This window comes from Juglans microcarpa x Juglans regia, chromosome 5D (genome assembly GCF_004785595.1).
Source record: "Juglans microcarpa x Juglans regia isolate MS1-56 chromosome 5D, Jm3101_v1.0, whole genome shotgun sequence".
In the NCBI taxonomy this organism is placed as follows: Eukaryota; Viridiplantae; Streptophyta; class Magnoliopsida; order Fagales; family Juglandaceae; genus Juglans; species Juglans microcarpa x Juglans regia.
Window position 1 is genome coordinate 3,801,618 of NC_054602.1, and position 25,588 is coordinate 3,827,205.

At 35.4% G+C, this 25,588-nt stretch overlaps 3 protein-coding genes across 10 annotated transcripts; all 3 read right to left on the minus strand.

The window, feature by feature from the left end:
* Window positions 1-245: 245 nt before the first annotated feature.
* On the minus strand, window positions 246-9,278 carry LOC121265106 (UDP-N-acetylglucosamine--dolichyl-phosphate N-acetylglucosaminephosphotransferase-like). The gene is made up of 11 exons (XM_041168592.1): window positions 8,831-9,278; window positions 4,836-4,923; window positions 3,329-3,420; window positions 3,108-3,226; window positions 2,660-2,775; window positions 2,459-2,586; window positions 2,284-2,370; window positions 1,584-1,644; window positions 1,425-1,465; window positions 1,203-1,323; window positions 246-740 (listed from the first exon to the last, which is right to left on the minus strand). The coding sequence occupies exons 1-11, from the start codon at window positions 9,184-9,186 to the stop codon at window positions 681-683; spliced, it is 1,269 nt and encodes a 422-aa protein (XP_041024526.1). The 5' UTR covers window positions 9,187-9,278; the 3' UTR covers window positions 246-680.
* A 2,014-nt stretch (window positions 9,279-11,292) lies between these two features.
* Window positions 11,293-17,689, minus strand: LOC121265094 (DNA-(apurinic or apyrimidinic site) endonuclease, chloroplastic). Of its 8 annotated transcripts, none has more exons than XM_041168565.1 (12): window positions 17,460-17,685; window positions 17,035-17,206; window positions 16,786-16,886; window positions 16,504-16,583; window positions 16,032-16,280; window positions 15,550-15,872; window positions 14,219-14,329; window positions 13,615-13,752; window positions 13,482-13,529; window positions 12,933-13,013; window positions 11,933-12,092; window positions 11,293-11,594 (listed from the first exon to the last, which is right to left on the minus strand). In XM_041168565.1, the coding sequence occupies exons 1-12, from the start codon at window positions 17,507-17,509 to the stop codon at window positions 11,473-11,475; spliced, it is 1,635 nt and encodes a 544-aa protein (XP_041024499.1). In that variant the 5' UTR covers window positions 17,510-17,685; the 3' UTR covers window positions 11,293-11,472. The 8 variants fall into 8 exon arrangements, with proteins under 8 accessions (XP_041024499.1, XP_041024497.1, XP_041024496.1 ...); XM_041168563.1 differs by having other exon boundaries at window positions 16,038-16,280; window positions 17,023-17,206; XM_041168562.1 differs by having other exon boundaries at window positions 17,023-17,206; window positions 17,460-17,684.
* Window positions 17,690-19,469: 1,780 nt separating this feature from the next.
* On the minus strand, window positions 19,470-25,306 carry LOC121265097 (glycosyltransferase-like At2g41451). Its single transcript, XM_041168573.1, has 11 exons — window positions 24,788-25,306; window positions 23,140-23,289; window positions 22,935-22,987; window positions 22,459-22,567; window positions 22,233-22,367; window positions 22,103-22,147; window positions 21,529-21,716; window positions 20,989-21,130; window positions 20,481-20,527; window positions 20,022-20,109; window positions 19,470-19,897 (listed from the first exon to the last, which is right to left on the minus strand). The coding sequence occupies exons 1-11, from the start codon at window positions 25,145-25,147 to the stop codon at window positions 19,616-19,618; spliced, it is 1,599 nt and encodes a 532-aa protein (XP_041024507.1). The 5' UTR covers window positions 25,148-25,306; the 3' UTR covers window positions 19,470-19,615.
* Between the last annotated feature and the right edge of the window lie 282 nt (window positions 25,307-25,588).

The following is a 25,588-nucleotide window of genomic DNA, read 5'->3' on the forward strand; positions in this document are numbered from 1 at the left end:
CACCAGCGTTTGATTGAAACTGCAGACTCGTCTACAGCCAGCTCAAGCATTGGTGTTGCAAAATAAATCAGTTAATTGGTTGCTTTATGAATCCATTCTTACCCAGAGAAAATGTTGGTCATACACAAACTAGCTCTAAAAGGGCAAGCAAATTGTTAAAAGGGTCCCATTTATTCTTGAATGGCCTGCCATTCATACACATAAGCATACATTCCCAAAAAGAAAGGGAAAAAAACCATGTCAACTAGGCAAGAATTTCTGCATCAATTATAACAAATGGTTGCATCACTAATCAGTCTATAATCCTTAGTTTTAAACCATAAAAGTATATTAACTAATCGACAATAATCATATAACAAAAATATAGTGGTGACATGTCAGCAGTAACATGGTCTTTTACTCTGTCTTGGCTTTCCAGAAAGATAACATGGGGCAATCGGTTCTCTCCTCCTGATGGGTTACAATATAAAAAGTAACTGTAAATTAATCTTACTCAGCATGATCTTCAAAAATGTCCAAACCGTACGGGATTTGTGTGCTCCAGGTGAAAGACGTACTCCAGTAATTTTGGTATTTTAATAACTCTTGAAAGCAGGAGGTCATATCATACAACACCAAGGAAGCAGAGTTCCTTAGGTTAATTATTACAACCAGAAGACCATTTCTTTGACGTAGCCACCTCATTTGTACCAACCAGCAAGGAAATGCCTCAGCAAGAAACAGAGAAAGCATGCAATGGCCTGTTCAACATAGATAAAATTACACGATTGGAGTGGAATCCAGTCAGCTTCATCACCAGTAAGTCAACCAATTTATAAAGCACTAGTAGTAATTGAAATAGAACAAAATGGTCTTTTGTTTGTAGTGGAGACCTAATCATAACTCAATAAAAAATAGGAAGCCTAATTACAGCAGCATGGTTGTGTCAACTGAGTCGGCATATTCGAGATAGGAAACTTAAGAAGCCAAACATGCTAATTGGATTGGCAAGATTTAGATAGGTCTTCCTGCATCGGGCCTAAAGAGAAGTCATATGACTGATGATCATGAACTCAGATTTAGAAAGATTTTCAAGGCAAAAACTGATGGTCGAACTTCTGATTACGTATAACACATATTGAGGTGATTGAGGCTTGAGCTCTTAACATTTGAAGATTACCCATGATAAAAATGTGCACATATGCAAAATATCAACAAATCACCTGGAAAACGAGAAGAACAATGCATAGTGAGTTTTCCGACATCCTGCCAAGTAGTCTCAAAGTAAAATTAACAAGCGTCCCATCATTTGTCCCGGTCAGCAGTCCAGTCTTAGAATCAAACCTGACAAGTTAAACAGATATGCCGTATATCAATGAAAACTTTTCACATAAGACGTCTCTGGCAGGTTGTAGAGAATAAATACAAAGGACATGTGAAGCTACCTAGGGAGACGATGTCGTGGACATGGAACCAAACCAGAAAGCTGAGAAAAAATAACCTAGGTTAGAGCCTTTCATCCAGCAGAATTCTAAACTATCAATAGGTTTTTTTTTTTTGCCCTCCTTTAGGAGGGGTGGGGTTGGGAGTTTATTGGACCAAACCTGAGGGAGCGATAAGAGGAAGTTCAAAACTTGAGGAGCAAAGAAAATCAGGAGCGTTTCACTGTATCAGAGATTTGAAAAGACAACATTAATAGAGAACAAATAATCATGGTAATACATACATCATTGAAGCTTAGTGAACTTAAATTTGATCATGGTTATTGACACTAAGAAGGTGGCATTGATCCAGCAGAAATGCAACTGGAAAAAGAATATCCCAAGATAGTCTAAATAGCACATTGAATCAGCAACCAAATGAGATTTAGATTGGATAATGATTTAAATCTTAGTCACACAGCCTAACTAGGTGAAGGAAAATCATATCGGGGGGAAAAAAAAAAAAATTCACTTCAAAACCTTTTGTCACCAATCACAGTGCCTAAGGTCCACTTCTGTAAGTAAGACTGCAACCACACCTTTCCAATACGAGCAAATATTTAAATTCAAAAGTCCCACCCTGTGCATGGATCCTAGGAAACTGGGGGAAAAAGACATACTTGATGCCACTGAAGAGACAAGCATGGAGAAAATTCATAATCCACAATGAAAACTGACTTATTTTAATTTTCTTGACCACTCCCTAATTTTATAATAGAAAACAGTGTAATGTACATGTAAAAAAACAAGGAAAGGAAAAAGAGAGAAGATCCAACTTTCTGAAGCAGCAGTAGCACCTAAAAGGAACTGTAAGTGAACACACCTAAAATGGCCTAAAATCCCAACTACAGCCATGGTCATCCCAGCAAAGTACGTGTAAGTATCTCCAACAAAAACTGAAGAAGGGTACCTATCATAAGCAAGGCAATAAAAATGTCAAGAAGATTTACTTAAATTCTAAGGAAGAGTGATCATAAGCAATTGTAAGGTATCACTACCAGTTGTAAGAAAGTAAACCCAGTGATGTTGCAAGTAAGGGCTGAACTAAATAAATCGAGAATGCATGGGCCTGCTTATACTCAGGGTCTTTAGATGCTCCAATTTGCATGATATTGTGTATCAAAATCTGCAAATTGCTAAAATGTGTCAAATTCTATAACAGAGTTATAATACAACTAGTTTACAGGCTTTATGCTTACAGCAGATGCAATGACAACTGTCTGCCCAACTTCAAGTCCATTTAAACCAGCATGGATATTTATAGAGTTTGTGCAAAAAACCGCCAAAAGCCCCATATATAGTTTATACATCCATCCTGTGACAACAGAAGATAAGACAGACTCGAAGGATAAACAACTAAACAATCAAGAACTGGGATTTAAAACCATCTACAAATTCAGGGAAAAACTGTTTAACCCAATCAAACAGTAAATAGCAATTTTTCCCAGGAGGTAGTGGGAGTGCTAAAGTTAAGCGCATAATCATGAATGCGTTTCAACAAGCACAGAGGTAGATTTTCCTGATCCTGTCTTCGGCCCAGATTATTTGTTTACCAAAACCTTAGAGAGAGAGAGAGAGAGAGAGTCATAGATATTTCAAAAGTATGTATCTCTTTGTCATATCATTTCTTTACATCACAAGTCATACCTAGATCGAGAATCTGTAGGCCAACATATGGAATGAGAGGCTTTGGAATTATAATAGTTGTATGCCCAGCATAAGCCATCAACAAAGGAAGAGCAGCAAATGATGGTAGTAGTAATTTCCTGCTCTTCACAATCGCAAGGAAGCACATAAGAAATACAATCTAGATGGTAGTGGAAACAAATGCTTGCTGAGCAAACCGATCAAGATGACTGCATACTCACACTCTCCAGGGGACATCAAGGACATCATCAACAAATCCAAGTAATGTCATAAAGCAGATGGATGCCAATGCTGCATTGTACTCAACAAGCCACTGCATCATTGGTATGGTAAACACATAAACTTTTCTTCTAGTTAAGCATTTCAACGTTAACACAATGTTAGGAATAAGGAAATGATGAGCTGCTACCTTGAGCTTAAAATCAATTCAAAGAGGAGTCCTGATAATCACCAAAAGGATACTACAAGCTATATTGACTTAAAATGATAGATTAAAAAAAAAAAAAGACAGAAAGAAAGAAAAGACCATTTATTTGAAGTCAACACGAAAAAGCAAAACAGGGCTGAACTTCCACTCTCTCAAGCCAAGTGAAGCTGAAGAACAATCAGTGCTGCTATAAAGCATTATATGATCCTCACAAGTTTTACCCAGAGATTCTCTATTTTATAGAGAACCACCTATAGGTCACTTAAGGCCTCGTTTGGTTACACAGATGAGATGAGATAAAAGTTGAAAAGTTGAATAAAATATTGTTAGAATATAATTTTTTAATATTATTTTTGTTTTGGGATTTGAAAAAGTTGAATTGTTTATTGTATTTTGTGTGGGAGTTTTGGGAATGTTGTAATAATTAAATGAGTTGAGATGATTTGTGTAACCAAAAAAGGCAGAGTGGACCAAAGTGGTCTACAACTGAATATGGTCAGATTAGGAGAAAATGAAAGAACAGTGCATAATACAACTACTTGACTAAAACCCATTGAAACATCAACCATGGAGATCCTAGGCTAAAAAACCCATTTCACCATTATGCTCTACCTAGGTAATATGTGGCTAAACTAGATAGCATACTTTTCATTAGAGTCAACCAGCCACCACTAGAAAAAGCATAATTTCTTCCATCCTGCAAGACACCTCTCTGTCCTTTCTATAACTGGAATCCACACTGCAGAGTCTTAAAAGGTGAATCCATAGGTATACCAAGAATCAGCAGAGAACCCACTTCACATTAAAATCCTCCATGTTGTTTGATGAACTTCTCCCTCAAAGCCATAGCTGCCTTGATGCCACCAAAACCTTATCACCACCACAGCACCAGCCTAACTTAACCACCATCCTCGCACCTTAGAGTCACCACATTGATAACCAACCAACTAGCCACCATCATTAACTAAATAGAGAACTGCAACGCAAGCCATATGTCCCTCAAAATGAAAATGTATTTAATAAAATGAAAGCCATGGGTATTTAGTAAGCTTTTAACAGATTTTCTAAATATAAGTTTTAAGAAACAATGACTGAAGTATATAATTAAAAAGTGCCATAACTTGAAGATCTATATTTTTAATTTCATCTATGTCCAAGTTTATAAATTGGGAACTTCCTTTTTTTTTTTTAATTAAGTAAACGATTGTATTGATATGAATAGGCATAGCCCAAGTACACAAGATAATATACAAAAGGTCACACCTATAAATTAGGAACTTCCTGAAAGATAGTGAACTTACAATGGAATCCGACGTGAAGTTAAAATATTGGAATACGATGGCCAAGACCAAGAAAACAATCCCAATAACAATACCCAATGACTCAGGCCTGAAAATTTTACAAAGTACTGTCATCGAGTTTAATAAGAGAATTTAAACAGATACATTAAGCTATAAAGGTTAATGAAGGAATGGAGAGAAAAAAGTTCAGAAAACGAAAACAAAAGAAGAGAAAACAAAACATGGATATATTCATTGCTTTTCCTTGCACATGGCATTTTCCCATGGCAAACTTTGGAGTATTTCTGCCCCTATAGGTTACACATCCTCACCATCACAATCTGATTGCTTACTCTTTTTTTATCGGTAAATAAACTTTTATCGATCATAATGATAGGCAAAAGCCCAAGTACACGGGTTATATACAAGAGCAATGCCTAGGAGTGGTATTCTAGTGATACAAGAAACTCATGACTGTTCATGCCATTAAAATCAATTACAATCTGATTGCTTACTTTGACCTGTCAAATGTATACTACCAACTCCTGAAGCTATCGATTGCCGACAACATGGTTAGCATTTCCCCCCTACTTGGGCTCTTGCCTATTCTTATCATCAATATAATTTTGTTAAACGATAAAAAAAGAAAAAAGAAAAAAAAAAAGAATTTTCCAGTTGTTAAAAAAGGAGACAAAACTCGAGAAGATAAGGAGACTATGGGAGGTATTTCCTATGAGGAGGGGGAGAAGAAAAAAGAGGTGAATACAGAAATTGAAAAGCTTTCTCTTATGGAGGAAATATTGTGGAGGCAAAAATCCCAGATTCTTTGGTTGAAGGAAGGCAATAACAGTACGAAATTCTTTCATAAAATGGCAAACTCTCATCGTAGATTCAATGCTATTGAAGTTCTTCATGATGGGGAGAATGTTCTTACCGATATTGGGGAGATTGAAGATCACATTATGAGTTATTATGAGAAGCTTTTTAAGGAAGAACTAGAGACCAAAGTTAGATGGGCTGGTGTTTGAGTCCATTGATCAAATGAGTGCAGATTGGTTGGAGCGAACTTTTGAGGAAGAAGTTGTTCTTGATGTGGTTAAAGGTATGGCGAAGGACAAGGCACGGGACCCGGATGGTTTTTCCATGGCGTTTTTCCAAGCATGTTGGGACATCGTGAAGGATGACATTATGAAAGTTTTTGGTGAATTCCACTCGTTCCTGAAATTTGAGAAGAATCTTAATACTACATTCATTTCTCTCATTACTAAAAAGGCGGTTGCAGTGGAGATGAAGGATTTTCGCCCTATTAGCTTGGTAAATGGGGTGTACAAAATCATTGCCAAAGTGTTAGCAAATCGTATTAGTGTGGTTATGGACAAGATTATATCAAAGTCTCAGAATGCATTTGTGAGGGGAAGACAAATTCTTGACTCAGTTCTAACTGCAAATGAATGCTTGGAAAGTAGAATAAGAATGGGTAAATCTGGAGTTTTAGTTAAATTGGACATGGAAAAGGCTTTTGACCATGTCAATTGGGATTTTCTTCTATACTTACTTGGGAGGTTTGGTTTTGGTGAGAAGTAGCGTTCATGGATTAAACATTGTATTTCGACAGCCAGATTTTCAATATTAGTAAATGGCAATCCGGTTGGATTTTTTAATAGCTCTCGGGATTTGAGGCAAGGAGACCCCTTATCTCCTTTTCTATTTGTAATAGTGATGTTTGCATTGAGTCGTATGCTTGAGGTGGCTGTCGAAAGGAAGATTTATGTCAGGATATGTGGTGGGTGATGAGACACGGGATAGTATTTCAGTATCACATTTGCTTTTCACAAACGACCCTTTGATTCTATGTGATAACGATCGGGATCACCTTCGTGTTTTGAGAGCATTACTGTTATGTTTCGAAGCTGTTTCTGGTTTAAGAATTAATCTTTCCAAGTTTGAAATTGTTCCAGTGGGAACGGTCAGGAATATTTTGGATCTGTCCAATATTTTGGGATGTAAGGTAGCTTCGTTACCTATGAGATACCTTGGACTACCTTTGGGTGCCTCTCACAAATCAGTTTCTATTTGGGATGGGGTGATTGGGAAGATTAGGAGGAGGTTAGCTGGCTGGAAAAAATTATATTTGTCTAAAGGTGGAAGAGTTACCTTGATCAAGAGCACTTTAACTAATCTCCCTACTTATTTCCTCTCTCTTTCCTTTACCAGTTGGGGTTGCTAAAAGTACTGAGAGGATTTATAGGAATTTTCTATGGGATGGTAATGGGGAGGAGAGAGAGTTTCATTTGGTGAGTTGGAAAAAGGTTTGTCCTCCGGTTTCTTCTGGAGGGTTGGGAGTGCAAAATTTAAGACTTTGCCAACAAAGCTCTACTTGGGAAATGGCTTGGAGATACCATAACGAGAGCAATGCATTTTGGAGAAATATTGTGGATGTTAAATATGGGAGGATGTGGGGGAGTTGGTGCACGAATGCAGTTAGAGGGACGTTTGGGGTGGGTTTGTGCAAGTCTATTTGGCTGGGATGGGGGGAATTTGTCAAGAATTCCAAATTCAAGGTAGGGAATGGGGCAAAGATCTATTTTTGGCATGACATCTGGTGTGGGGATTCACCTTTTAAGATTGTTTATCCTAACCTTTTCAGGATTGCTAAAGACAAAGGGGCTGCAGTGGCTGGTTCCTATCACTTTTCTAACAATTTGATTTGCTGGACTGTGGAATTTATTAGAGACGTGCAGGATTGGGAAGTAGGTGAAGTTTCTGATTTTTTAGGAAGATTATATGAGATGAAGCTTGATCAGAACAGGGAGGAAAGTCTGCTGTGGGTGCATACAGTTAATTCAAGGTTTTCAGTGAGTTCTTTTTATAAGGTGTTAACCAGTCATGGGGTCAGACTATCCCTGAAAAGTATTTGGAGAGCCAAGGTGCCTAGTAAGGTTGCCTTCTTCTGCTGGCTAGTGTCCCTTGGGAAAATATTAACTACAGACAACTTGAGGAAGAGAGGTTTTCAGATGGCTGAATGGTGTTTTATGTGTAAGAAGGATGGTGAATCTATTGACCATCTTTTTCTTCATTGTCAGGTGGCGACATCGTTGTGGAATGAGGTTTTTGCAAGGATTGGGATTTTATGGGTGATGCCTATGCATGTGGTGGATTTCTTTGCTTGTTGGCAAGGTATCGAGGGGAGAAGTAACAGTACTGCAGTGTTGAAGATGATCCCCCTGTGGTTACTTTGGTGTTTATGGTTAGAGAGGAACCGGAGGAGCTTTGATAATTGTGCATGTTCTATAGGGGAACTTAGGGAGTTTTTTCTTAGTACTATAAGCTTTTGGGTGAAGAATCTTGTAAGGAATGGGAATGATTGTAATGTTTTGCTTTAGTTATATTCTGTTTTAGCTAGTAAGTAGGTGTTCTCATTTGTATACATCCTGTATACTTGGGCTATGCCTATTTACTTAAAATAAAATTTCTCTTATTAATTATCAAAAAAAAATTATAAGATAAACTATTAAATTAAAGAACTTTAACAAACATTAAATTCAAGTCAAAGAAAGGGTGAGGATTCTCATGTAATTTTCAATAAAGAAACAATATTAAAATATCAAAAAATAATAAAATTTGGTCGGGATCTAGAACAATCGGCTCATAAAACTAAGTTGAGAATTCAACCTCATTTTAAACAAATAGTGCTAAGAAATGTGATACCAAAACCTTAATATTGACGCTACATTTGAAGAATTGCAATGAAAATTAAGAATCCTACAGAAATCCACTTCCCTTTTAAAAAAAAAAAAAAAAAAAAAAAAAAAAAAAACAGAAATCCACTTCCTAAATTCGACCAGAAAGCAAATCTAACACCAACCCAGTTGAAGGTTTCAATCAAAAACCAAATCTACCACGTACCCAGCTGAAAAACAACTTTACTTGCAAGTAAAATCTAACACCCGTACGGATCCTATATCCAGTAAAAAACCGAACGCAAACAAAAAGAACCAAAAGCGTAGAACACTCACACTCTGAGTGTGCCTCCATAGGTACCCCTTTTGTTGATATCGTAGCCAAAGAGATTGCGCCTAAGGACGTATTTGGAGGCCACAGGGATCATCTTAAGAGTGACGAAGAACCCCGCCAGGCTGACCACCGCATTTATGAGGATCGACTTCTTGAGGTCCCGGTCAATATTATAGTGGTGGAAAATGAGGTAACAGTACGGACCCAATAGCAAGAGCGAGAGCTTCAGAATGAAGCCCGACTTTAAATTTAGGGGCGCAGTTGGAGGCTCGGCTGGAACGGAGTCTTGGGATTTAGGTTTTTCTTGGACTTTAGCTTCTGTGGAAGCGTCTGCTGAAGCTCTCTTTCGAGCTGCCATGGCGGACTCACTCTCTCAATCTGACTCTGTATCCTTCGGATATGAAATGTTCCTTCTTTGTGCCGGTATATCCCTCTTCTGTTCTTTACATTCTCAAACACCGTTTTGACACGGTCAGAATAGGAAATTTTCTTCTACGTCGACAAGGCTAATCAAATCTTGCCACATCGTCAAGTTCCTCCACATCATCGTTGGGACCCGCCCCGAAAACCCGGTTGTTATATACGTAAAGGAAATATTATGCAGTGAAAGGATACTTGCCAGCTCACCGCCGCGAGGCGCGAACTCCTTTGAGAAGAAGTGAGTATATATAACATAAATAATCTTAGAATATGAGCTATGCAAGTGTGTCATATATATATATATTTTTAAAAAGTATATTTTATTATTAAAAATTTAATTTTTTCATGGTCTCATGTTTACTCTTGTTTTTTTTTTTTTTTTTAAGAAGTTTTCAACATTTACATAGTTTATGACTATAAATATCACTTCTCATATAGAATTCATAAAAAAAAATTAAATTTTTAATAATAGATATTTTTTTTTAAATGGAGTGCGAGACTCTTGCATAACTTATGATTATATTTCACATTACTCAATTATATATAACAATCTCAAATGTACAAATCTGGTACATACTCTTTATAAAAAAGTAAACCATATCACGAGAAAATATAAAAATTTTATTTTTTATAGGATCCATATTTTTACAAACTGTTTACTCAGGGCTTATATATTTACAATTTATACCTAACAGTAATTCTCATACAGGATAGATGGAGTTGGCTCAATTTTCTCTCTTTTAAGAGATTTCTCTTATCATCAACTCTAGAGAAATGCTTGGGATCCCGATAATGGGTCCCGAGCATTTCACTCGATAGTTATTTTTTTTTTTTCTTTACTTAGTGATTTAATAAGTGTTTTTCTATTGATGTTGTATTTTTTTAAAAAAAATAAAGAATGTAAAAAAGTGCATGATTTTTTTTTTTTTAAAAGGCAATTTGCCTTGTCGGGAGAATCCCTCGATGGCTGTAGTGCCATCCTTAATTTCATCTTTATATTATGTTTTTCATAAAAGCAAAAAACATCATTTTGTCAGGATGAACAAGTTTTGCACATTCTATTTTTTAAAAAATAATAATGTTATTATACCTCCTAATTTATATCACACTTCGCCCCTTGAGGTGACACCACAACGTGGCATTATAGTGTCATGTGACTTACTTAAAAAAAAAAGTAAAAATACATATCCAAAACAAAATGGCCATTGAAAAATACAAAAAGAAAAAGACTAAAATCCTCAATTTTCCCTATCCTTTTATCTGTGTTTTAAATTTTTAAAACAAGCCACATGGATCACATTGTGATTCCACATCAAAGTGACAAAGTGAGTGGTATAAATTAAGAGGCATATTAATATTTCTAAAAAAAATAGTCCATATTAAAAAGATGATTTTTTTAGATAGATTTTAAATTTACTCACTTTTTTCTAAAGAAAATGTATGATACTTGCACACCTAAGACTACAACTATCATTTTTGTATGTCAAAACAATAAATTCGATCGATCAAGTTAGGATGCTTCAATTTCTGCCCAATTCTTAGTTCGTAATATCCCACAACATTTTCTTCAAAAAAAAAAAAAAAAAAACAAAACAAAAAACTAAAAATATGATGAACAATACCCTGGTGCTTTACATCATTGCTATGTTTTGCCTTTAAAAAAAAAAAAATGTTTTCACTTGCTTCGGAGTAAAGGATACACTAACCTCAAACTGGGGTAATATTTTAAAATTCAAAAGGCACTGGCACTACTATATATATATATATATATATATATATATATATATACACTCTACATTTATTTTCTATATCAACCAAAATAGAAAATCATTTTAAATGCATCACATCAATAAATATACCAAACATAACAAAAATCATGACAAAGAACAATATCTCTCTTTGAAAAGAACTTATACTGTCACCATGGATTTTGTATGGGGTTTGTTTTTCTGATGTTCATGTTGCAAGCCAGGGTTTACTTAAGAGGAGAAAAAAGTTGCAGGACAGGGTCTTCAGATATTCCATAATTCAACCTCCTGTCAAAAGCTTCTAATAATGTCGAAATCATAGATTAGGTCATTGATTTTTTTTTTGCCATGCTCTTAGCAGAGTAGCAATAGAGCCTGTACAGTGTCCTTACAATGAATTTAGATTAATCCAAACTTCCATTAAAAGGGAAATCCTAAGGCCCCAAAAGATTGGCTTTTGTGCCATAAAGGAAAAACTAAAGCTTGAGTATAAGGCCGACAGGACAATGATCACTACCACCCACATCAGATAAAATGTAAGAGTCATAAACCTTATCAGCAATGGATTCTGAGACAAGGAAGTAGTCAAGCCGCCATCCTGTTTCAAAATCCAAAACATCCCCAATGAGAGCCAATTCATTTTCAAGGTGCTTGTGTCAATACCAATTTAAAAACATCAAGTAGAAGATGGTGATCAAGTAGAAGATGGTGCAGTTAGTATGAGACGGATTAAATATAGAGAAATCTTTACAAAGCCTGTTCACTGGGCTGTTCAGATGCAAAATCAGATTGGAGTAATACCACTGCAGTTTTCAAATATTCTTTTTATGATACGGCAAAAAATCCTTGTAACTACAACACACATGCAATCACTACAAATGCCCATTTCGAACTCAATCCAGTAGAAATTAGATCTGAGAAGGTAGACTGAAATACCTCTGTTAGTTTTGCGCCCGCCATGCCGATAACCCCAGTAAGTATAGCCAACAACACCTGGGTGTTGCCGTCTAAAGGTATCCACAAATCCCCTTGACAAGAAGTTTGTCCCAAATGATTGCCTTTCTTCATCTGTAAACCCAGCACTTCTTTTATTTCCCTACAGTTTGATGCAATAATTTCTTAATTATAACTCAGCAACTTGAAATGGACTGAGTGTGCTACATTTGTAAAAGAGAGCCAATCACAGTAAGTGTTACAATCTAATTACAGTCGAGACTGGAACCGGCTAAAATAGAATCAAATTCAATTCACAAAAAAGCCCCTCTTTACCTTCCAACATGCACCTCCTCTCCTCCTCAGGAAGCATCATATAACTACTCATATGCATCTAGTTTAACAACAGCTTGTAAATAAAAAATAAGGATATTGCTTTTTGAACCAACGCTTTTGACCGATGAAGTGTACCGATCACTTCATTTTGTATTTTTTTTTTTTTTTTTGTATTTTTTTTTAATTTGTCTTTTTTTAATATATTTTTTTTAAATATTAAAAAATACAGAAATATAAAAAAATATAAAAAAATACAAAATGAAGTGATCGGTAAACTTCATCGGTCAAAAGCGCGGGTATCCCTAGCAGTATCCTAAAATTAAATAGCTCAAATTTCAAAGGGCAACACTGTAAGGCAAGGATAGATTTGATCACTGTTATCATTTTGCTAAAGGCAGATAAAGCATATTCTCCATATTATGATAGAAGATAAGCAGTTGCTAGAAAAACTACCTGTTTATATAATTGGCAAGATTTAAACCAAAGAACTAACCCCATCACCATCCGCTCACCTTACCCATTACTCTACCACCAGGCCAAGACCAGAGATGAGAGATTACAAGTGCCAAAGCAATGGCCTAATTCTTGGAATGTCTAGTTCCAAGATTGTAATAGCAGTAGGGAATAAATAAGGACTCATATGCAAATCAAAATATGAAGCACTTACAGCAGGGTTATATATGTCTATCTCTTCATGAGCACAATTCAAATCACCAGTCAAAATGACAGGCTTCGACTTTTCCAGCTCCTGCATCAATAATGAATAGCACAATAAACAAATGAGTCACTTCTATAAAAAGAACATATAATCACAGAGTATATACACCTTGTCAAGACAACAAACATGCATGTACCTGGTGCATTGTAGAGTTTTAAAGCATCAAAGGTTGTAATAAGCTACACAGTATTGGCAAGAGCATCCAACTAAAACTCAACTAGGCATAAAACATTGTTGCCATATGATCGTTAAGCACTAAGCCATCAAAGATATGCGAATCCATTTCAATTATTTGCAGGACTGACCCAAACACTTTACTCCCGAGATCATTCTTAGGACAAGATTTAAGGTACATCCGACATGAATAACAGAATTCTGCTTGTATACAGGAAAAATGAAAAGCAAAGAGAAGGAAGATGAATATATATAGCAAACCGATGCATAACATATTACAAAAATAAAAAAGAAACAGAAAAGGGTGAGCAAAAGCAATCTTACTTTCATGTAATTGCTCAGAGATGGATCCCATTGTGTAACCCTGTAAGACTAGAATCAAAATCAGAGTCAATGGTCCAGAAAATGAAACTAAGAGACTCTAGTAATGTAGTGGAAGATGCTTGAGGTAAAGTACCAGTCTTCTCAAGCCATCTCCAGAGTTAGGGACGTATCCACTCAATAGATAAAATGAATCAAACTCTGCCATCACAAGCCGCCCCTCACTATCATGATCTGATATGCCTAGGCCATATCTGACTGAAAGTGGCTTTACCTGTCAGACAAGTGCCAATGTTCATCAGCGAAACAAAACCAGCCAAAACCATAACTTAAAAGCAAAAGTTTGCATTCATAAACTTTTTTCTCTTTTTTCTTGTCATAAAATCATTTTTAAAAGAAATGCACATGATAAAATAAATAAGGTAAAAAAAAAATGTTAAAACATATGCTAGTAACAAAATAATGCTGTATAATATTGAAAAATAATTATTAGGTGACTAGAACAGGAACATTCAGCAGGATTAGTTTTGCAAGAACATACTTGTCAAAAAATTTTTTTGCAAGAAACAGCCATCACTAAAATGATGGCAAATCTCAGCACAATATATCGACTATAATGTCTTCTATATATGCCAGACAGGCAGAATGGACAATGCTACAATAACAAAAAGATTTAAAATATACTTGATGCTCTAAAGACCTAAATTTAACAGCCTCTATTGGAAAAAGAATAAGCATACCCTTGAGATAATCGCTGTTCCAGAATAACCAAGCTTGGAAACACTACAACTCCAGAAGCTGTTCTCGTAGCCATCTATGAGACACTGTTTGATATTCTCAACATCCTTCTCCTGTTTTGAGAATTTAAAGATGCAATTATATAAAACAAACAAAAGCATGAACAGATATAAATGAAATGAAGAACAAGATTATCCATGACACACTGTCTGATATCCTCACCATCAACTGTAGAGAGATGCTCACAGCATTTCAATTTAAAAGAAAATATAATAATAGGCTAAATTCATTCACCTAACAAACATATGGTAAGCCAAAAAAAACCTACTTCAAAACTAAAGAAGAAGAGCTAAGCTTTGTCTTGGTCATATTATTTCAAAAGAATATTCTACTTTCCCAGACGAGAAAATGTGACTTCCATATACAGCCCCAAAATGAGACGGGAAATACAATTTTTCTTTATTTCGATAGGTAATGAGATGGGAAGTACTCTAGTATGTCCTCTGTATGTAGCAGGATGTTTCACAGTGGGCTAGGTTTTAATGCATTACGTTTTTTTATAAGCAATAAAGCATCTAGTAGAAGTGCCAAAGGGTGCACTACATCAACATATACAAGAGAACCACCAATAGAGGGAAAAAAAGAACAACAAAAACTTTATATAGTCTTTTTACAGTGACAGTTCTCACAGAAATTTTTACAAAAAAGTCCTGCCTTGAAGACTTTGAACTCTAGCATTCAGGACTGATAGAATGCTTATCCAGCTGCCTCTTTAAATAATAGCTTAGCAATCTTAATATGCATTACCTACCTGCCAAAATAGTTTATATACCTTATTTGGGTGATCATGGAACGGTTCAAAGCTGTTTCCAAATTCTTAACCACCACCCAGAGAAAGGAAAAGGGGAAACAAGGAAATTTGCAGCAGTCACAATGGCTAAGAAAAGCATAGATTCGTGAAACTAAAAGGAAATAATTCTTTTCCCACTTAGTGCCAAGTTGAATAGAGGAACCGATTACCTACTCTGACTCAAAACTAACCCAGGCCATAGATGACAAAATGGTAAAGATAGATGTAATAAATCCCAAGCTGTATGCATACGCGGTCTACAATGGTGCACTTTTGAGGGGCATGATGTTTCAAAGGCAAAAAAATACAACTACACCACTCGAGTCATTCTTCCAAAATAATAACACAGTGCAATATTGCAAATGAACCAAAAATTCAAACTTGCTAAACTAGGTTTTTATCAAATTAATAAAAGCCTTGATATAACCACAGTTTCTACCAATTCCTACCCACAAGAAACAGAACATGCATTTATATACTTGCCTGTAGCTTGGTCTCTTGCAAGCACAAAACATCAAAATCTTCCCTTTGGGAAAGTTGCAGCGCAGAAAATCCCTCTAATTTCAATAAAGCTCTTAATCCATTGACATTCCAAGACATGAGCTTCATATATCTTGTGTCCCGGGTTAGAGGCGGAGGCCTCATGGTTTTAGGATTATAAGGAATCCAACCTTTCTGAGGCTTCTTGTGGGCAAGGACTGTCCATGGTTCAGTTTGTATGACAGGCATAACTCCTTCGTCAGCATTAACAACTTCATGAACAATCTTTGAAGAAACTTTTCTCTTTGTGTCCAAGACCATCCCGCCTACCAACATTAACGACAGACAATGACTCGTTTAAGTTAAACCAATTGAACGTCCGATTTAAGCAGAACATTATACGGAAGGGAGAGGGGGGAGGGAGATTTGCTCCAAAAATAGATGATCATGTCAAAGCATTATGGTAAGAACAAAATCCTAAGCACCTGAACCTTCATCACATCTGATTGACAGATTTTGTTTCTTTGTGACCCTTTTAGTCTTGAATTTGATAATACTATCCTCAGTTGCAGATTTCTTTACCCTTCCCTTATGTTGCGGAAGTCCAGGAACTTCCAAATCAGTGTTGACATCTTCAACACAGTCTTCTTTAGAGAAGTCCTTATCACTACATTTTACAGATATATTTTCAGCAGAAAAGGATGCTTGTTCTTCTACCGTCAGAGAAGTTTTACCTGCACATACGAGAATCTTACCGTTGGAAATAAGCAACACGAATCTTACTCGGATACATTGTAGAGAGCAAAAGGGGATAGAAAGGAAATATTGAAATATATTAGTGGTTAGTAAAATATTATTAGTTATTAAAAAACTCTTCTTTTGCTCCGTGTTTTTATTATTTAACACCCACAATACATGGAGCAGGGTAAAATACTGTGGAAGAACATGTAGGATTACCATCTATCTTCTTTTCCGCAAAACACTTCAAAGCATTCAGAAGATCGCGTTTACAGCCTTTGGCAGGGACCCCAACGCTCCTGAAGATTTCAAAAGATTAGAAAACACTTGAAATCGCAAGATAAAGAAAAGAAAGGCACCACCTCCTACTGATAAACGGCTGCACTCGTATCATTCTCCACGGTGAAAACATACTTACAGAGACCATTTCCAATAGGTGAAAAAGTGCCGAGACTTAAAAAGAGCCATATTCACTCACAAAGCAGATAAGCAGGTACTAACCTCAATGTAGCCCTGAGCTCTTGAACGGTCATTGCCTCGATTCTCGCAGGGTCATCCTTAAATCGTTCAAACTCAACTGAAGAGTTCTTCACACCATTTTCCTATGTGTAAACTAATACTAAATCAATATGAACTACAATCCGACACACTCGAATGACCATAATTTTATGACCATAAAGCATACAACTGAGAACAAAATCAGCCCATTAAAAAATAGGTGAAGCAACAGCAAACAACATTTACAACAACCTTCTCAGAAGTCGAGTTTGCACCCACTAATCCTTTCAGTTTCTTCTCTTTCTTGTCCTCAAATGACACGGGTAGCGATGAATTTGAGATGAGTCGTTTGGACCCCATTGTGCATACTCTAAAAGAGATCAATGTTCCAATTCTCAAATTCCTTCTTGGAGCTACTGCAAAGCTACAATTCCCTTAGTCAGCCAAATGGTAAAAAGAAATAATCACATAACATAAAAGAAATTAAAGTTTTTCGACTCCGAAGGTATTTGCCTTTTCTTCTCAATCATATACCTTTCACAAGAATGTCTCGATATTTGGTTTCTCGGCGACCAAATAAAGAGTCAAGTAAAATAATATAAAGGAAAGGAATTCGGAAAATTAATATTTAAAAAAAACTAAATTTTGTTTGATATATTGTTGAGACAGAGAGAGACCTTGGAAGGTTTATGAAACTCTTAAGCTGTAGATGCAATGCTTGCTTCATCGCTCATGAGAGAGAGAGGGGGGGAGAGGGGGAGGAGTGTGCGGTTTAAGCGGCATGGTCAGGGAGGAAGAACTGCCGAAGCAGGTTTTATGCTTACTACCTCCAATCACCCGCCTCTACACGGTGGACCGGAGCCAAGTTTGTGGAGTAATAACACGTAGCCAGAAGAATCGTTTTTTGACGATAATGATTATAAATTGGAAAATTCTCTGCCGCTGGATTGAGACCGTTTAACGTTGAGTTGAGTATTTTATCAATAATAATGAGTTAAAATAATGAAATGAGTTTTGTTGAGTTCATTTAAAATAAGTTTAAATGTATTTAGATATTAAGAAGAGTTTAGATATATTTATGAAAAATTAAAAAAAAGTTATAAGTCTCACGTGTAAAAATATATTAATTTGAAAAATATTATGAATCTTATGTGTAAATAAGTTTTGAATTAAGATAAATTTAGTAATTTGAGAGTTAAATATTTAGATATTAGACTTAACTTAAATTAAATTGAGTTGAATTGATCCTAATTCAGTCAAAGTTTCAAACGGGACATGGTCTTAAATATGAAAGTGTCGAATTCTAAAAGTATAATTTTTTTTTTTTATGTAGATTTTTATTTATCTAATTTTTTTTAAAAAAAAAAAGAAAACACAAAATTTACATTAAGAATATAAATATATTGGCAACATTTAGGGGTGTAACCAGTCTGATTCGGTCCAGTTTTAGACAAAATTTAGAACCCAATCGGTATGTACCAGTTTTGTATTTTCTAAAACCGATTACGCACCAGTTACCCTTCTAAACTGGTACTTCCGGTTTTACCGATTTCTGATTCTGTTTAGTTTTCCAGTTTTTTTAAAATATAAGTTTCACAATTTGTCATTAAAAATTTGTTTTAAAAAAAATAAATAAATAAACTGATTTAAAATAAATTGTTTTATACTTTTATTAATATATTAGACTATATAATAGTATTAATATTAAACTATTGGTATAGTTATAAGTTATATATTAGTATTAGTTATAAACTATATATTTAATATTAATATTAGTTATAAATTTTTAGTAAAAACTTGTAGTATCAATTATAAGTATAACTATAGTCATTAGTCTATATTAGACTATTAGTATTAGTTATAAACTTTTAATGATTTAGTATTAACATTTTATCTAATAATTTATAAATTATAATAAGAAATTTTTTCATATATGAATATATATAATTATATATAAAAATTTCACATAAAAATTTATCATTATACATAATATATAAAACTTATATATATTAATATATATATATAATATTTTGTATAAAACTTATATATACAATAATACAAATATTATTTTTTATATTTTTTTTTTATCAACTGGTCCGATCTGGTCCAAAAAATCCTAAAACCAGAATTAGCCGGTTTTCATATTCTAAAAACCAGACCAGACCGGTTTGAATTTACACCCCTAGCAACATTACTCATTTTTACCATGATATTGTAGAGGATGTAAATTATAAGCTTCTAGAACGTTTTCGTTTTCTCGTCATTTTTTCAGGCAGGGGGGGAGAAATTATTCACTTAAATTTGCACATTAAACATTTCATGTGAAAATGTGGTATCCCTTCGACTAAAAGAAATCAATGGCACTTGATTAGCCATGTTTATTGAGTAATCATCTCTCTATCCTCACTGGGGAAAGAACTTCCATTCTAAAATGGCCCAGTTCAATGTGTTGATATCAATTAACAATCAATTATGAGGGAGGAATTCCGATTACAACCTCGGGTAATCAGCAGATAGTTACATGAATGAACAAGATTTAAGCAAATCAAGAATCTGCAATCGAAATCCCGCTCTACACCTATCATTCTCTAAAATCTATCCATCTAAACCTGGAATGTACACCAGCGCTTGGGTAATGATCGGGAAGAACCCCACCCCCCCCCCCCCCCCCCCCCCCCCCCCCCCCCCCCATGAAACTGAACAATGAAGTGCCCTCGGAACAGCCAAACCTGCTTCTCTCACTCTATTCTGTTTTGCCTCCCAATCTCCAAACGGGAAAGCTGACATTGGCAAGGAGTTAAAGGGCCGTAGTATTAGTGAATGGCAGAAAAGACTATGTGTCAATGTGAAAATCATGCAGCCCCGGCGGAGATAAGGGCGGGATAGCTGAGGGGTAAGAAGCAGCTTCTTCGATTTCCAAGAATTTTCTTGCAGTCGCTTGAGATTCTCCGCTGTTACCCATCTTTCTTGAAGTAATCACTTCGGATGTGATTGCCCTAGAAGAGTTACTACTCTCAATGGATTTTAAGAAATTGTCTTTCGACACACTTGTCTGCATTGCTGAAATGATAACAGAGTGAAAAGTGCCAGATTCCCTCAGACCTTGAATAATGACCTGTACAGAAGACATGAAAAGGGTTTGAGAACATCTAACAACCACGCAAGGTGCAAGCAAATAAGTTACTGGGAAGTTTGAGTATAATCAAAATGAAGGTAGACTTTATGGATATTGAACTCACCATAGGAGCATAAACACGAGCCAATATGCCCTTCCTCAAAAGTTTCAAATTTAGTTCTTTGTCAGTCCACACGATGCGTTCACGGTACCTTTAACAACAAAGAAGATTAAACAAAAACACACAATTATAGAAACCAAAGCTAAGAACGGTTATCTCATTCATAATACACTGTCCTAACTTTCAATAAAAGGTGGCTGTAATAGGCCATCTTGGAGAGAACTTGAGAAAAAAAGTGGGTCTTATCACAATCCTACAAATGGGTTATCATTCCCAGCCTTAGTTCACAACAATCACCACCACTGTTAATGTCGAAAGACCACAAGAAAATCACTAAAAACTCAGTGATGCCCAAATGTACCCTTGAATACAACTTGCAAAGGACAGACCATAAAATTTTATTTTCTATGAACTTTATCTATTGAAACCAAGGATGCGAGATTTTGTGCAAAATCCTCATACCAGCGAAGCATTTCCTCCTCTGTTGCAGTTGAAGCAATTATGAATGCCTGCACAGCCATATAATAGGACATAACTGTAAGCAAGATGTATAATCACGCATATGCAGGATTTGTGCTAAAAATATAGCAAAAATTTTACAAATTTGTATGGGTGGCCGACTGGCCCAGGCCACAGCAAACCAACCCAACAATCATTTGACCAGCCACCATTTGCTCTTTTTATAGGGTTTAAAAAAAGATTGTATGCTCTTTTTTAAGAAAAAAATTAGGACGGGTATATTAGGAATGTTCATCCTAATTCCAATCAACACAATGTGTTGTCACTAAACCAAACATACCCTAAGATGCGCTGGGGTAGTACAAACTTCAACTCGAGGACAATTCAGGCACCACATGTTGAATCTAATGAAAATGATAACTATGCCCTCTCCAAACTACAGGAAATCTATAAGGCATGGTTTCATCAGGTTTAACCACAAGAAAAGGATAGCGAAGGTATCAGAACTCACAGCTCTATCAAACTCCAGCATGAAGCATCTTTTAACATCTTCCTTTGTAGGCTTGCAGCCACACCGATCACGTCTTGAACTTAAATCAGAAAATTTAGGGTACGTGTAATGCAGAACAGCAGCCTCGTCTAATTTGATCTCACTATAAAAAGAGTGCATGGGAAATGTGAGTGTAGACAAAACAAATTTCATTTAACCATAAATTTGGAAATATTGAATTAAAACTAACATATCATTTGTATAAACAGAGACATTTAGGCCTCGTTTGTTTTCAGAAAACATCTCATCTCATCTCATCTCATTTAATCATTACAACTTTCTCAACTTCCAATACAAAATAAAATAAACAATTCAACTTTTTTAAATCCCAAAACAAAAATAATATTAAAAAATATATTCTAACAATACTTTATTCAACTTTTTAACTTTAATCTCAACTCATCTTATCTCATCTGCGAAAACAAACGAGCCCTTTAAAAACTTTGATCAAGACATGCATGGTAATAAACCTGCTGAAATGTAACATAGAATCAAACATACCTTGGGGTCTTCATATAGTTGTGCCATCTGTGTGCTCCATTAGGACGAAGATGATCTTGAATTCGAGCAGCTGCTTTTCCATTTCCGTAGGTCAAAAAGTAATTTGGATTGCCACGGGTTGCTTCTTTGTAGTTGCCAAAATACACATCTTTTGGAAGATGGTCATAGTTCTTCTTGAACATCGAGACCTATGCCGAAATAAGATAAGTGATATTGGGCAACAAATGTCTGTCTAATAACAGAAGTTGCATGAAATTTTTTATCAAAATAATGGGTCAATTGCAAGATTTTAACACTTTGAATTGTCCCAGCATAATTCAAATTGTCCAAAAATTTTTTTCCTTGAAGCAACTTTGAAAAGTTTTATTGGAAGCAAGACAAAGACTATGAACTTTCTAACCAATTCATTGATTTGAAAAAGATTGAAAATGTCTAGGTGGGGAGCCCCATAATACAGATAAATTTTTTGATCATTCCAACTTCAACTAAAACTAATGTTGCCAATCTCTATACCATCAGTCATCTATTTTTGAAATCGTGGTCAAGACCATGGGGAAGGTCAAAAAGATTATACCTCACTGAAAGGTTCCTTGATATCATCTCGCTCAACACTGCTCTCCTGAAACACACAATATGCCAACAAAATTTTAAGTACTGCTATTAACTAGTTTGAAGAAAAGTTTAGATAAAGCTGCTTCACTCACATAGTTTGGAAAAATAACCATATCAACATTTCCAGGAACATCAGACAGCAATTGTCTCAAAGAATACTCCCGAGTGCCTGCTGGATGTATTAGTTCATCAGTGTCAAGATGGATGATCCAATCCATCCCGGCATCCTAAAATTTTCAAAAACAGCAATAGCGTCTTATTACATTATGAAAATATAATAAGCATGTCATACAACAGATAAAAATTCAGTAACCTTACCCTTGCCATGACAATCGCCATTTCCATATTTAGAGATTGCTTCACAAACAACTCATAATTACATGGTTTGTAGAAGAAGCTTGCCAACCAAGTCTCATTCCAGATCCGGCTAATCACATAGTTGCAATAACGGAAATTGAAGCATAAATAATTAGACTCGTATTAGTGAAATTTCACAAAGTAAAAACAAACTAACAGTCTCCTCCACTAATAAATATTGGCTGACAATATCACCGACCACCTCTGAAAGAATAAATACTTCAACTGAGATAATTTTATTGAAGAGCCAAAAAAGGCGCAATCTAAGTACAAGGGAGTCGTTCAATAGATACACCTACGCTTTTTTATATAAGTAAAATAAAATTTTATTGGAACAAAGAGCAAACATTAATAAAGTCCTAAAAACTAAAACTGAAAGAACATATCTATGCTGCCATCCATTATAAAGTGTTCTCAAAGGGAAATCTAAATAAAACCTTTTAGCTTGCTGCTCCTCTAATTCTCTTGTTCTGAATATAACTTTAACTCCCTGAAAAATAAAAATAAAAAATCTTTAACCATAATAAAAGAAATCAAGAAATTCAAAACAAGAAGGGAATTTAAGAGAGAAATTGCAGACATTAAATACAACGAGGTATTGACTGGTAAATGTAATACACGAAGCAGAAGACTTAGACTCACTGGAATTGTTTCCAAGACTTTAGATACATTTGCGGAGGCAGCTTTCCCTTCCACAAAAAGGAAAAATGTTGAAACTCCAATCACCTTATGATAAAAGATCCAAGGTAAGGTCTGCTCTAGACCAGCAGAAGTGCTTGTTGTAATACATATCTGGCATACAGTAAAATTGCGAGAGAGAGAGAGAGAGAGAGAGAGAGACCATAAATTGATCAATGATTCATCAACAAAGTAATCTAATATAAGACAACTTTGGCATCAATTCACAACATCATTAATGCATCAAAGGAAATTTATCTCATTTATAAAAATGACAAACAAATGCAGAATAGATTTAATAGATACCTCAAATTTCATTAAAGGGACAAAATATCACCAAAGGAAATACCAAAAACAAACAAAATTATAAAAAAAACAAAATATGATATATTTTATAGGAATAAATATGTTATATATCAATTATCAAGATGAAGGAGAATATCCAAGATTTTTCAGCAATAGGCACAAGCATATTGCTTTCGCAAATTGAAAGTTAACATGCTTTAAACTGAAAGTGGACACTTCATGCAAAAATGCTGAAGGTTAGGACCATATCTAGACAAGCACCGGACAAAACTGCATTTAAATGCCTTTTGTTCTTTTATATCTTTTTGCAACAATTCCAGCCCTACTTGAAGTACATAATATTGTTTTAAAAAAAATTAGTGAAATTCTTTTTAGCATTGTAACAGTTATGAATTGATCCATTAAGATGGCGTGTTTGTGTGCGCATTGAGAATATCAACTTGCTCAGAAGAGGGATCATCTGGCTACTCTTTTACTTTTTTTCGAATAATCAATTAGCATCTCATGCCATGAAAATTTAAATAAAGAAATCCAACTTATCTGTTTAAGAGTTGAAAAAAAAAAAAAGAGAGATTATTACTCAAGACCAGAGATCAGATGGACTTTCACACCTAGAAAGTCGAGATGTTTGTGAGTCAGATCGTGTCATTGGTCATTGCCCTGGTCTCAAATATTTCTAATTTCCTCAATCCGCATCCTGGACAAAAACTAAAGATTTTGGAGGACGCCTTATGAAAACGCTGAACAGAGCGTGCCTAGATATCATCTGGAATTAAAAAGTTAGATTCTTCAAATAGATTCATCGTCAATTTCAAAATATATTAATATTTTTTCCCACCATGCTGCTTCTACTTATAATTTCAGATGCATCTAACAAAATTTAGAATAAATAAAAAATAAAACTTGTGGATGAGAGTTTTGAATCGAAATGATCTAATGAATAAAGCTAAATTGCTAATTCAAACGAAATAATAATCTTTTTTTTTTTTATAAGTAAAAAACGAAATAATAATGTACCGCATGACAAAATTTAACAATACAGTACAGGCAACAAAACTCACTTTGATTTCCAATTGGCAATGGCTCACATGAGTCATGTCTTAAATCTATTCTAATGCTAATTAAAATCGCATGTTACCACTCGTGCCAAACCAATATCAGCACAACCCAGATGCCAGATCCAAAAAAACCAAACACACCCACCAAAACTCAAACCCCAGAAACCCAAAAGTCAATACAAGCAAAACCCATCAACCAAATTTAACCAAAACCAGAACACTTATAAGCGTTCAATTCAGACAATCACCTTAGGCTTCAGATCCGACCCGTACCCGAACTTCCAGTCCTTGAAATACGGGAAGACCGGTGAGCGGCTCTGACCCAGAAGATCCACGCAATCGGAGCCCGAAGAGCGAGAAGAATGGGAGGTTCCGGAGCCGGAAACACCCATGCCCGGGAACTCGTTATGGTCTGGGGACCAGCGGGTAATCGGGTCGTTGAGTCCGCCCCGCCATTGAAGAATAAAGGCAAAGGAAGCAAGAGTCAACGAGAGGAGTGTAAGGAGCAAGAGGAGCCGAGAACTGAAGGACTGCAAGGAAGACGACGATAATGAAGAAGAAGATGAAGAGGAGGTGGTGGGTCTAAGGGCAGAGTGGAGACCCGCCATGAGAGGCTGCAAGGAGAGAAAGTTCGGTGCATATATAGCAATAATATATATATATATATATATTTATATATGCATGCAGGTATATCGTCTACGTTAGCGAGTGAGAGGGAGAGAGATGGAAGCCGATGGAGAAATTGAAACCTGAAGGAAAAATGAACCCGTCATAGATGGTAGAAACCATTGCTATCGCTTGCTAGTTGCTACGGCTTCCTCTTTTTTTCATCTAAAAATAATTAATTATTTTAGTTCAAATTAGTTGGGATCATTTTCACCTTTTTCTCACGTTGGCTGAAAAAATGTCAAATACTTTTTTGAGCAAAAGTGTGAAATATTTTTATTTAATTTATGTTATATCAGTTTGGTTTTATCACAAACTGGGAAGTGGAGAAAGAAATTCTTATGGCAGAAATTTTAAAATTCGAATTAAAAAGAAATTTGATA